At 45.8% G+C, this 13,384-nt stretch overlaps 1 protein-coding gene across 5 annotated transcripts in view; it reads left to right on the top strand.

Moving 5' to 3' along the window:
- The window catches only part of VPS53 (VPS53 subunit of GARP complex), a 171,721-nt gene that overhangs the window by 70,515 nt on the left and 87,822 nt on the right, over window positions 1-13,384 (top strand). For all 5 annotated transcript variants that reach the window (XM_023193352.2, XM_023193353.2, XM_023193356.1 and 2 more), the window contains 4 exons: window positions 1,679-1,757; window positions 4,464-4,607; window positions 5,679-5,821; window positions 9,607-9,748. In XM_023193352.2, coding sequence (XP_023049120.1) covers window positions 1,679-1,757; window positions 4,464-4,607; window positions 5,679-5,821; window positions 9,607-9,748 — 508 coding nt within the window. The remainder of the gene's footprint in view (window positions 1-1,678; window positions 1,758-4,463; window positions 4,608-5,678; window positions 5,822-9,606; window positions 9,749-13,384) is intronic.

Below are 13,384 nucleotides of genomic sequence, written 5' to 3'. Positions count from 1 at the left end.
GGGCGTGATCGATTGGGGTGTGATCGATGGCGGGGGCATGATCGATGGCGGGGGCGTGATCGATGGTGGGGGCGTGATTGATTGTGGGGGTGTGATCGATGGCAGGGCATGATCAATGGCGGGGGCATGATCGATGGCAGGGGTGTGATTGATCGCGGGGCGTGATCCACAGCTGCTTTCCATCCTATCCGCTTCTCCTTTCTGCCCTTGCATTCAAGTCCACACGTGGTTCTTGAGCTCCTAGTACACTCGCAGCCACTGTTGAGTACCGGCCTCCCCTTTCTAACTGGTTTTCCTTGCTGTTCCATTTTCATATTCACAAACTTCTGAACTTAAATCATCATTCAGTGGCCCTCACTTTCCTTTAGCAGTTCCTTTTGTCACTTGTATCTTTTTGTTTTTACTATGGAAGACATTCTCTTCATTCATTTGTTTAAAAACTTATGAGCTTGTTGGTTTCTGGATTAACAAGAAACCCAAAACACTACAACTACATGGATGGAAATGGATGTGACGTGAGATGAAATCAGCCAGACCCAGGAAGATAAACTCCTCATGTCCTCACTCGTATGTGGGAGCTGAACATTTTCAGAACTGAACTCATGGAGATAGAGAGTAGAACGATGGGTCCCAGAGGCTGGGAAGCGTAGCAGGGAGATGGGGAGAAAGTGGGACGGCTAATGGGTACAAAAATACAGTTAGAATGATAAGATCTATTATTTGGTAGAACAGTAGGGCGACTACAGTTAATAATTTATTGTATATTTAAAAATAACTAAAATATTGGAATTGGAATGTTCCTGACACAGAGAAGTAACAGCTTGGGGTGGTGGATACCCCAGTTACCCTGATTTGATCATTATACATCATATGCCTGTATCAAAACTTCACGGGTACTCTATAAAAATATATATAATGGTTATATACCCATAATAATTTTTTACAAAACACCCTAAAACACTATGGAGCCCTTTTCCCATTCTGTACTCCAGGGAGTAGGACAGCAGTTATACCAGTAATCCAAAATGGATTTATTTGTTGTTGTTTGTTAGTGTTTTGAGAGCCAAGGTCTCGCTCTGTCACCCAGGCTGGAGTGCTGTGGTGTGATCATAGCTCTGTGTGTCCTCAGAGTCCTGGGCTCAAGAGATCCTCCCGCCACAGCCTCCCGAGTACAGATGTGTTCCACCACACCTGGGTAATTTTTATTTTAGTTTGTTTTTTTGTAGAGACTGGATCTCTCTAATGTTGCCCAGGCTGGTCTTGAAATCCTGGCCTCAAGCAACCCTCTCACGTCAGCCTCCCACATGCTGGGATTTCCGATGTGAGCCACTGTGCCTGACTGGATTTCTATTTGATGTGGATGTGATTCTGTAACATTTTCCCACAGCACGACTACCCCCAGTGGAACTGTGTAAAGATGAACACGTACGACCTCAGGGAAAGGGTTGGCCTAGAAGCATTTTGGGGATATAGAAGATTCACCCTGAGAATACCTTGGGTGCCTGGGTCCTGCTCATCAACCTGCCACTTAACTAGTGTGTGACCTCTCACCTCGTGGACGTCTCTGGACCCTTCCTGGCCTTTCTGGAAAGACTTCAGCCCCTCCGACCCTGTGGATCGGTGTGTAGTGACATAAGGATATTATGCCAGGTGATGATGTGTTCTCTCTTCCTCACAGAGTGAAGGCTGCACAGACTGAGTTAGGACAGCAAATCCTGGCCGATTTTGAAGAAGCGTTTCCTTCCCAGGGCACCAAGGTACTGCTCTGCGTTTCCCTGTCTTTAGAGATGACCGGCATCCTTGCCGAACTCATGCCCACCCTGGTCACCACGCAGTTGTCATTCCCGTCGTGCCCACTGGCAGCTGCAGATCCGTCTGCTGCAGGCTCAGAGTGATGAGACCATCCTGGATTTTAAATGTCCCAAGGTGGTGGCAGTTCCTCTTCTGTTTCCTTCCAGCCTCAGAAAGGGAGGATTTGTTTGGGCTTAATTTAATGTAGGTCAAACCTTCTATCTTGTCTGCCCTGTCAGTTCCTTTTTTCTCATGGCTATATTTTTAAAAAATCCTGATGCCGCAGTGTTTTTAGGATTGTTACATAACTTACTGGTTTTGGTTTGGTGAAAAGACAACTGGGCGGAGCATCCACCGGCTTATGTAATTCTCGGAGTGACACAGTGTGGAGCCTCACTGTTACCGACCGTAAGCCTGCTCTTCGGAATTAATGCCCTTGAGCTCTCTGGTAGCAGAGCTGTTTGTGTTGTGTCTGCAAAGCCCACAGCATTTCACGTGGGAGCTGCTGGTTGCACTTCTCATGTAACCAGCTTTCTCCCGCTCGGCGGTCATCCTGCTTGGGGAACTGCTTTTAGCTCCACCCTTCCAACTGTAGCAGATGCCATCTTTATACCTAGCGTGTGTCGGACAGGAAAGAACCCATACAAGCCCTTTTCTCTATTATTTGAGCTATTTCAAGAGAAATAATTGTTCAAGGCAGAAATATACTGAAGCATTCAGGGGCAAGGAGCCTGACCCTACTCGGTGGGTGGAGATGGGGACATACATTCATTTACTGATCCAAGGAACATTTCCGGCGTCTGCTCTGTAATTCAATAAGTGGAAATATCTTAATTATTTTTTCTTTGTGTTCCATAAAAGAAAGTAAGGAAGTAATTGGGAGTAACGGCCCCAGCTTTTGCCCATCACTTTCTGTAGGAATTCCGCTCCTGATTTTAATGTCTTCACATTTTGTGGCTGTCTGCTAGTAATCAGATGCTGATTTGTAAAGTACTTTTCTTGGAGAACCTCATATTCCTTAGTCATCTGATATAACTGCAGGGAGGGAGTAGATACTAGAAAGCCATTAGTCCTATTTATTACATGAGGAAGATGAAGATCAAAGAAGTAAAAAAGGATTGTAGGGATATTCGCTCATGAGAAGCTCTGGGCGCTTCTTAGGACAGGGTTAGCTTCACGTGTACTCAGCTGCCCATTTCAGGTTTTTTTTTTTGTTTTTTTTTTTTTAATACGGAGTTTCACTCTTTGGCCCAAGCTGGAGTGCAATGGTGCCATCTCAGCCCACTGCAACCTCCGTCCCCTGGGTTCAAGCAGTTCTCCTGACTCAGCCTCCCAAGTAGCTGGGATTACAGGCATTTGCCACCATGCCTGGCTAATTTTTGTATTTTTAGTAGAGACGGGGTTTCTCTGTGTTGGCCAGGCTGGTCTCGAACTCCCAACCTCAGGTAATCCGCCTGCCTTGGCCTCCCAGAGTGCTGGGATTACAGGCGTGAGCCACCGTGCCCGGCCACCCATTTCAGTTTCTAGAAATTTCAGGAAGATATGGATGAAGCCCATCTTTATTATTTAGAAGAGACCTACTTTGTATCTTTTTTCCCAGATACCACTGGGCAGATGAAATTAAAATGGTTCTAACAGCATGCCTTCCTTTTCTCTTGCATAGTGACTTCTTGTTTGTGTGTGTGGTTTTGTTTTCTTTTTTTTTCTTTTCGAGATAGAGTCTCGGAGTCTCTCTCTGTCGCCCAGGCTGGAGTGCAGTGTCGCGATCTCGGCTCACTGCAAGCTCCGCCTCCCGGGTTCACGCCATTACTTGCCTCAGACTCCTGAGTAGCTGGGATTACAGGCGCTCGCCACCGTGCCCGGCTAATTTTTGTATTTCTTTTTAGTAGAGACAGGGTTTCACCATGTTAGCCAGGATGGTCTCAATCTCCTGACCTCGTGATCCGCCCACCTCGGCCTCCCAAAGTGCTGGGATTACAGGCGTGAGCCACCGTGCCCGGCCTGGAACCTGGTTTTATGTGTTAAAGGCGACTACACTATCTGGCAAAACCATAGCACTTTAAGAACAGGAATCCCAGAGATTGGAGTCAGGGAAAAGTGGCACATGTGGAGTGAGGCTGGTGACATTCCCACTCTTAGGAGAGAGGCCGGTGGCATTCCCACTCTTGAGAGAGAGGCTGGTGGCATTCCCACTCTTGGGAGAGAGGCCGGTGACATTCCCACTCTTGGGAGAGAGGCTGGTGGCATTCCCACTCTTGAAAGAGAGGCCGGTGGCATTCCGACTCTTGGGAGGCTGGTGGCATTCCGACTCTTCGGCCTCTTCAGCAGTGTCTTCCGACGTCAGAGACCAGTGGCATTGGAACTTTTAGGTCTCTTTTAGTTATGGTTTGCAGAAAGTCAAATTTCCCATGATCATTTCTGCCTATTTCCCAAAAGATCTCATTACAGATTCACAAGGTAGTTTTCATGTCTCCTGCTGTGAAATGAGTGTAAGGATTGCGTCCTCGAGGAACAACAGGTAACTGATGGATCCATCCACAGTGGAAAGAACGAATGTAAAGGAGCAGGAGTAAGACTCACCACGCGTAGAGAGAAGAAGCAGCGGCTGTGAGAATCCATGAGGTTTAAAGGTGGTTTCTGGCTTTTAATCTGGTACATGTTTGTTTTACTAGAGACCCGGAGGACCCAGCAATGTTCTACGAGATGCATGTCTGGTTGCTAATATTCTGGACCCCAGGATCAAACAGGAAATCATCAAAAAGTTCATTAAACAGCATCTGTCAGAGTATCTAGTACTTTTTCAAGAAAACCAAGATGTAAGTATTGACCAAATAAGATCAGATGTAACCTTTGAATTTTATTGAAAAATGAACGCTGTCAAGCCTGCTAATTTAGACTTCCTTTTAGTATGACTGTCTTCCAGTGTTGATTGTTGAGCTGTGAGTCCTGGGGGATGACTTTATAGTTCTTAAGTCTTTTGAGGTCACTGACCCTTGGGAGAAATTCAGGAACATGGACCTGTGCATAAAATTCTGCTTATAGTTTCTGGAAATGTATAGACCCCTGAAGGCCAATCATGGACCCCAGGTTAAAAACCTCTGGATTTTTTTTTTTTTTTTTTCTGTGAGACAAAGTTTCGCTCTTGTTGCCCAGGCTGGAATGCAGTGGTACGATCTCAGCTCGCTGCAACCTCCATCTCCTGGGTTCAAGCGATTCTCCTGCCTCCCCCTCCCAAGTAGCTGGGATTATAGGCCCCCGTCACACCTGGCTAATTTTTGTATTTTTTAGTAGGGACGAGGTTTCTCCATGTTGGTCAGGCTGGTCTCGAACTCCTGACCTCAGGTGATCCACCTGCCTCCCAGAGTGCTGGGATTATAGGCCTGCGTCACTGCGCCTGGCCAAAAACTTCTGGATTTTTTTTTTTTCTTTTGCGACGGAGTCTCACTCTGTCTCCCAGGCTGGAGTGCAGTGGTGCATCTCGGCTCACTGCCAGCTCCGCCTCCCAGGTTAACACCATTCTCCTGCCTCAGCCTCCCGAGTAGCTGGGACTACAGGTGTGCACCACCATGCCCGGCTAATTTTTGGTATTTTTAGTAGAGCTGGGGTTTCACCGTGTTAGCCAGGATGGTCTCGATCTCCTGACCTCGTGATCCGCCCGCCTCAGCCTCCCAAAGTGCTGGGATTACAGGCGTGAGCCACCGCGCCCGGCCAAACCTCTGGATTTTTAAGTAAAAAATCAAGTAAAAAAGGTAGCCTAGATTCTTTAAAACCATGAGAAGTACAGAGGTTGGTTCCCTTTTGCTTGGCTCTGTGTGTTTGCTTGTTTCCTTAAACTGCCAGTTCTACTTCTAACCACTGGGGTGGTTTTTGATCTTCACCTTCACCAGGTTGCCTGGCTGGACAAAATCGACAGACGTTATGCCTGGATAAAACGCCAGCTTGTGGACTATGAGGAGAAATATGGCCGCATGTTTCCACGTGAGTGGTGCATGGCTGAGAGAATTGCAGTGGAATTTTGCCACGTGACAAGGTAGATGCCAGTTCTCTACTGGTTTTGTTGTTCATTGAAGTTTCACCATCAGTTCCCCAGTCTCTAGTGGTTCCATGCTGTCCTGTGGTTTTGGTGCCACCTCCAGACCTCACCAGATGATTGGTGCCATCCTTGTACTTAACGGTGGCCCCGCCGGCTGCTCCCTTTGCCCCCGTCTTTGCTCTGGGACTTTCCTTGGTGTAGTTCTTGCCTCAGGCAGTCTCTACCTTCTCCACCAACTGAAGGCTTGTCAACCAGCTTGACTTACAGCGATTCCTCTACCCCATGTTTTCCCCAATTGATATCGCGTATGTCAGTGTGATGTGTGTGTATCCCATCACCATTTTTATTTTCTGACTTGCCAGATAGATAGTTCCGTAGAGACAGGGTAGTATCTACTTTAATGATATAGCAGACACTGAGGAAACTTGTGTTGAGTGAATTTCCCACTCCCAGTACAGCGTGTATAGCCTCTGGATAGTTAGAGGTTTTATTTTGAGACAGAGTCTCACTCTGTCACCTAGGCTGGAGTGCTGCAGTGGTACAATCCCAGCTCACTGCAACCTCCGTTTACTGGGTTCAAGTGATTCTCATGCCTCAGTCTCCCAGGTAGCAAGGATTACAGGTATGTGTAACCACACCTGGCTAATTTTTGTATTTTTAGTAGAGATGGGGTTTCACCATGTTGGCCCGGCTGGTCTTGAAGTCCTGACTTCAGGTGATCTGCCCGCCCATCTCGGCCTCCCAAAGTGCTGGGACTACAGGCGTGAGCCACTGCACCTGGCCTGCATCTGAGCTTTCCAAGCATTTTAAAGACCTTCTTTCATTCATCCTCTCTACAGTATCCATGAGTGTAGCCCAAGTACAGATTGTCTCTTTATATTAAAAAAACTAAAGCCACCGGGCATGGTGGCTCAAGCCTGTAATCCCAGCACTTTGGGAGGCCGAGACGGGCGGATCACGAGGTCAGGAGATCGAGACTATCCTGGCTAACAGGGTGAAACCCCGTCTCTACTAAAAATACAAAAAAAAAACTAGCCGGGCGAGGTGGTGGGCGCCTGTAGTCCCAGGCTGAGGCAGGAGAATGGCGTAAACCCGGGAGGCGGAGCTTGCAGTGAGCTGAGATCCGGCCACTACACTCCAGCCCGGGCGACAGAGCAAGACTCTGTCTCAAAAAAAAAAAAAAGAAAAAACCAAAGCTCAGGAAGGTTAAATCAGTGTATCTATGACAAAGCTAAAGCCAGAGTTGGACTTTTGGTTTTTTTTTTTTTTTTTTTTTGAGACGGGGTCTCACCCTGTCACCCAGACTGGAGTGTAGTGGTGTGATCACGGCTCACACGGCCTTGACCTCCCAGGCTCAAGTGATTCTCCCACCTCAGCCTCCCGAGTAGCTGAGATTGCAGGTGTGTGCCACTACACCGGCTAATTTTTGTGTGTGTGTTTTTTGTAGAGATGAGAGTTTTGCTCTGTTGTTCAGGCTGGTCTTGAACTCCTTTTAATTCTTCATTTGCAGCTACACTACAACAGTGTTGGTAACTGGTTCGTATTAGTTATGTATTTCCCCCCAGTGGTACACAGTTATATCTAATGCCAGGTGAAAAAGAGAAAAAAAGGCCGACATCTAAGCATAACTCAGCCACCTTCCCAGAGTTCATGGTGGTCTTTTTGTTAAAATCATGGAAGTTATAGTCAAATTGCACGTTTTAAACACATCGTGGGAGAAAAGTGTTTTAAGGGATATTGGCTTTTATTAAAATAGATTTCATTTTTTAGAGCAATTTGAGGTTCCCAGCAGAATTGAGCAGAAGATACAGAGAGTTCCCAGGTGCTCCCTGCCTCACGTGCATAGTCTCCCCATGGTCAGCACCTTCCACCAGAGGGGTATGTTTGTCACAGCTGATGAAGCTACACGGACACATCATCACCACCCAGGGTGATAGTCCATAGTTCATGGGAGTGTTCACGCTTGGTGTTTGTTCTGTGTGACTTTTTTGTTATTGTTTTAAGAGATGGGGGTCTTGCAGTATTTCCCAGGCTAGAGTACAGTGACTGTTCACAGGCATGGTGATAGCACACCCCAGCCTTGAAATCCTGGGCTCAGGCAGCCCTCCTGCTTCAGCCACCCAAGTAGCTGCAACTGCAGGTACACTCAGCTCCATTCTATGTGGCTGTTGTTCTAAGAAACACTTTGGGCCAGGCTTCGTGGTTTATGCCTCTAATCCTAGCACTTCGGGAGGCCAAGGCAGGTGGATCGTGTGAGCCTAGGAGTTTGAGACAAGCCTGGGCAACATGACAAAACCCCATCTCTACAAAAAACGCAAAAATTGGCTGGTCATAGTGGCAAGCACCTGTAATCCCAGCTACTGGAGAGGCTGAGGTGGGAGGATTGCTTGAGTCCAGGAGGTCGAGACTGCAGTAGGCCATGATCGTGCCATTGCACTCCAGCCCTGGGTGACAGAGGGAGACCCTGTCTCAAAAAAAAGAGAGAGAGCGAGAGAGAGAAGGAAGGAAGTGAGGAAGGAAGGGAGGGAGGGAGAGTGGAAGGGAAAAAGGAAAAGAAAAGAAAGAAAGAAAAAGAAACACATTGACTCCTGTAGATTTAGAGAACCTTTTAGCCTTGGTTTAAGATCAGTTGAGATTGTCACCTTCTAAATCCCAGTTAACAAAATAAAGAGTGAGTTCCTTGAGAAACTGTTAGCTCATTCTTTTTAGCCTACAGTTCAGCAGACTTGCAAACCGGCTCAGTGAGAAATGGAGCCTGGGAGAGACTGGACGTGTGCTAGAGCCAGCACGTCTCTGTGAGCGCCAGTACCTGCCATTGTTGTCTTGGCTAATGGCAGTGTTGCTGCCAAGCTTCTATTGTTAGAATTTGGCTAAAATCCTACAGATACATCATTCTTAAATAAACTCAGAGACTCTTTGTTTGATTTCATCATTGATTTGTGTGGGAAGATGGTAGCTTAGTCCTTACTAAGAACTCGCACGTCCCTGTTCACCAGCAACTGAGCATCTGAGACAGAACGTCTGAGTGAGCTGCACCGGCGCTTCTTGGGCAGGGACCAGCTAAGCATGCTTGTCACTTTTCCCGCGGCGATCCTGTCCCTGGCATGTTTCGAGGACTTACGCCATCCAGTTGAAGAGATGATTACTGGGCCCTTAGGAAGAGGCAGGGCTTTATAATTCAGTAATTAATGACTTGTGAAATTATATAGAATATATACACTAAAAAACTAGGTGCTTCATATGTATTATTATCCAATTCTTCAACAGTTCAAAGATACAGGCAATGTAGTAACCATGAAAACAAATTACTGGTGGCTCCCGCCTGTCATCCCAGCACTTTGGGAGGCCGAGGTGGGCAGATCGCCTGAGGTCAGGAGTTCGAGACCAGCCTGGCCAACATGGTGAAACCCCATCTCTACTAAAAATACAAAAGAAAAGAATCATTTGAACCCAGGAGGTGGAGGTTGCAGAGATCGTGCCACTGCACTCCAGCCTGGGGGACAGAGGGAGACTCCATCTCAAAAACAAACAAACAAACTATATATATATATAGTCCATAACCCCTGAGATTTTTTGCCTGGTGGATAATTTCACCTTAAAATTCTTGTTTAGAACATGTATTTCTATTCCCCAGGTTTTAGACTAAGCTGGTAACAGACCTCAGGGTTTGAAAAGACTACGTACATTTTTTTTCCTGAATATAAGTGAAGGCCATTTACTTTGTCTTCTCTTGAATGAATGAGCAGTTTGTTTGATAGTATTCTTATCTCTTTGTTTTGAAGGACAGAACTTGCCAAGATTATGCGTACGAGAGCGAAGGAAATTGAAGTGAAATTGCTTCTTTTTGCTATTCAGAGAACAACTAACTTTGAGGGGTTTCTCGCAAAACGCTTCTCTGGCTGCACCCTGACCGATGGGACCCTGGTAAGACCTCCCCTAGGGAGCTGCCACATGAAATCAGTGGGTTGGGTGGTTGGGATTCAGTGTTCACTGTGTGGTGACTCTGTCCATTGGCTTCAGTGCTTACTCCCTCACTGCAGTGATTTCACTGAGCTGCTGGGAAAAGTGATGATAGAGAACACTGTGTGGATTTACCGTTTGTCTGATGCAGTATGTCATGTTTCTAGAATGCCCTGTCATCATTTTTCCTAAGTATTGATCCCGTTTTACCGACTAGTAATTTTGTGAGTCAGAGGCCTTACTCAGTCACAAATACCTTATTACTTTATCAGCTGTCAGATTTGGTTACAATTTAGGATATGTTTTTACTTTAGGGTTTACCTTTTAACATCTCTGGTGAGCAAACTAGGTCAGTGAGTCTCTGTAAACCCCAAAGCCAGGTATACAGGCCTGGGGACTACACGCCTCCATTGGAAAGGTAGGACATAGTACTGCCGGTTAAGCGTTTGTCTCTGTGTAGTCAAAGACCAAGTCCAAATTTTCTCTCTGGGAACCTCTTCTTTTTGGCTCGATGCAGTGGCTCACACCTGTAATCCCAGCACTTTGGCAGGCCGAGGCGGGATTGCTTGAGACCAGGAGTTCGAGACCAGCCTGGGCAACATAGTGAGACCTCATCCCTACAGAAAATTAAAAAAAAATAATAATTAGTCGGGTGCACCCCTTAGTCCCAGTGACTTGGGAGGCTGAGGTGGGAGGATCACTTCAGCCCAGGAGTTGAGGCTGCAGTGAGCTATGGTGGGTGACAGAGTGACACCCTATATCTAAAAAAAAGAGAAAGGAGTAAACCTCTTCTTTTTGGAGGTCCAGACTCCCTGCTGACACATCAATATGCTTTCTTCAGATTTCCTATCCACTGGGAAACCAAGTGTCTATGTTCTATGGTCATTTCTGTTTGCATCGTTACATATGCGTGGACATTGAGCTCCTTGAATGCAGGAATTGTAGCTGGCTCATCTGTCTCCTCGAGTCGTGCAGAGTATACACAGAACCCATGCAGGCAGGAATGGAAAGGGAAAGAAGAAAGGAGGGACGGAAGAAGAAATCCACGTTGAGAGAATCATACTTTTGAATTTTCTTTAAAGTTAGATTTTGGGTTTTTTTTAACTGCTGGTAACAATAGAGAAGCAATGTGATTTAGTAGAAAAGTCCTTGGACCTGCAGTCGAGAGAGAAGATGCGTGGCCTAATTCCGATTCCGCTGTAATGTAGTGAACTGCCTTCCCTGTTAAATGAGAAGAAAAGACTATCCTTTATTTATTTATTTATTTATTTATTTATTTTTCATTTTGTTTTTTAGACAGAGTCTTGCTCTGTCACCCAGGCTGGAGTGCAGTGGGGTGATCTCGGCTCACTGCAACCCCCGCTTCCTGGGTTCAAGCGATTCTCCTGCCTCAGCCTCCTGGGTAGCTGGGATTACAGGTGCATGCACCATGCCTGGCTAATTTTTGTATTTTCAGTAGAGACAGGGTTTCACCATGTTGGTCAGGCTGGTCTCAAACTCCTGACCTCGGGTGATCTGCTCACCACCTTGGCCTCCCAAAGTGCTGGGATTCCAGGTGTGAGCTACCATGCCCACCTATCATTTAATAACAGAATATTAGGGAGACTCCATAAAACCCAAAAGCCATGAAGAAAAGTGCTGAAAGGTTTGACAACATAAAGAGAACAAAATTCTTTTGGAAAAAGAGACCAGAAACATAATCAAGGGATTAAAAAACAGTTTAAGCTGTATGACACAAACGATTAATATCTAGCACATATAAAGAACTCCTAAAAATCAGTAAGGAAAAGACAAGTAACCCATTTGAAAAATGAATACAGAGTCAAACAGATGATTCACTGAAGAAATTCAGTTGGCTAATAAACATGAAAGAAAACAAAACAGGATATTTTTCCTACATCAGGTTTACAAAAAGAAAAAAATTACAAGACTAACAGTACAGGATTTTAGTGGTAGTATACAGCTTGATACCTTTTTGGTGCATAAATTGTCATTATCAGAACTTTCAGAAATGTAAATATGCGTGTCCTATCAAGCAACAGTGTTACCTCTAAACCAGAAGTCTAAAAAAATCCATACATGTAGAGGAAGATGCACAAAGAAAGAGGTGAACTCAACCTTAAAAGCAAAAGACTTGGATATGTCTATAATGTTTATTATTGACGAATGGTTAAATAATTTACGGTGCATCCATGCCGTGAGATGCTACACACAGTTTAAAAGTGGTGGAATGGGGGCCGGATGTGGCAGCTCACGCCTGTCATCCCAGCACTTTGGGAGGTATAATGTCTTTTATGGAAAAAGTAAAAAGCGTGTTTATGTGCGTAAATGTGTAAGAAAGAGGTCTGGAAATGGTAACAGTGGATGTCTCTCAGGAAGGAAGTTGGAGTGAGAGTAGGTAGAGAAGCAAGGAAGTATTTTTTTCCATTTACTCTGGTATAGTTTTTTGGAAATTTTCTTATACAAATGCATTTACATACTTTATGTGTACTTTAACAAAGTTATTTTTCAGTTGTTTTAAAACGAGAGATGGGCCAAAACAGTGATTTCCAAATCCTTTCTTGTAACAAAATCTAATGTAGAGGCCGAGTGCGGTGGCTCATGCCTATAATCCCAGCACTTTGAGAGGCTGAGGTGGGAAGATCACTTATGGTCAGGAGTTTGAGAGCAGTGTGGCTGTCACGACTAAAACTACAAAAAATTAGCCAGGCATGGTGGTGGGTGCCTGCCAAGATTGCACCACTGCATTCCAGCCTGGGTGACAGGGCAAGACTCCATCTCAAAAAAAAAAAAAAAAAAAAAAATCGAATGTAGAATCCGAACACAATAGCTACCATGCTTTGAACATCCACTTGGTGACCCACACTATGCTAGGTGTGTTTACCTACAGTCAGTCACTCTGCTTCATCAGCCATAGGAAGTAGGTGCTATACTCATTTGAAACTTACCCTAGGCCACGGAGCTAATGTGTAAAAACATGAAACTGAGCTACTGTGATTGAAGCAGGGGCCAGGCTGGGACTTGGACCTGGAGTCCCACTCACTTGTTCACCCTTCACCTCTGCCACCTTCTCTAGCTCCTACCCTTCTGGTCCTAAAACCCTGAGACTTCAGTGGGATTATCTCTTTGTCCCACGAGACCAGCCTCAGAGTAGGTGGAGCAGGTGAATCACGCTGGTCTTTCAGGCAATGGACTGCAGAGTGATTGTGGCAGCAACCCAATTTTGAGGCCAGACCACAAGGTCCTGCCTACGTGGGCTCACTCATGACTTTGGTAAAATAAAATGCGACTGAAACGACAAAACACTCTTCCTAGTTGGCACATCAAAAATATGTATACTTCTCTGCTTGCCGACTAATGTTCAATATTGATTTCTTTTTAGTAACAAGGGGAAAAACGGTCACAAACCAGATGAAAATAGCCTTAAAGAAAGTGCAGGTCAGAAAAGGAAGTATTAGCGGGGCATGGTGGTGCACGCCCATAGTCCCAGCTACCCAGGAAATATTAGCGGGGCGTAGTGGTGCACGCCCGTAGTCCCAGCTACCCGGGAAATATTAGCGGGGCATGGTGGTGCACGCCCGTAGTCCCAGCTACCCGGGA

This window comes from Piliocolobus tephrosceles, chromosome 16, assembly GCF_002776525.5.
Source record: "Piliocolobus tephrosceles isolate RC106 chromosome 16, ASM277652v3, whole genome shotgun sequence".
Lineage (NCBI taxonomy): Eukaryota > Metazoa > Chordata > Mammalia > Primates > Cercopithecidae > Piliocolobus > Piliocolobus tephrosceles.
Note: the sequence above shows the minus strand (reverse complement) of the source record. Positions and strands in the feature narration are given on the sequence as shown.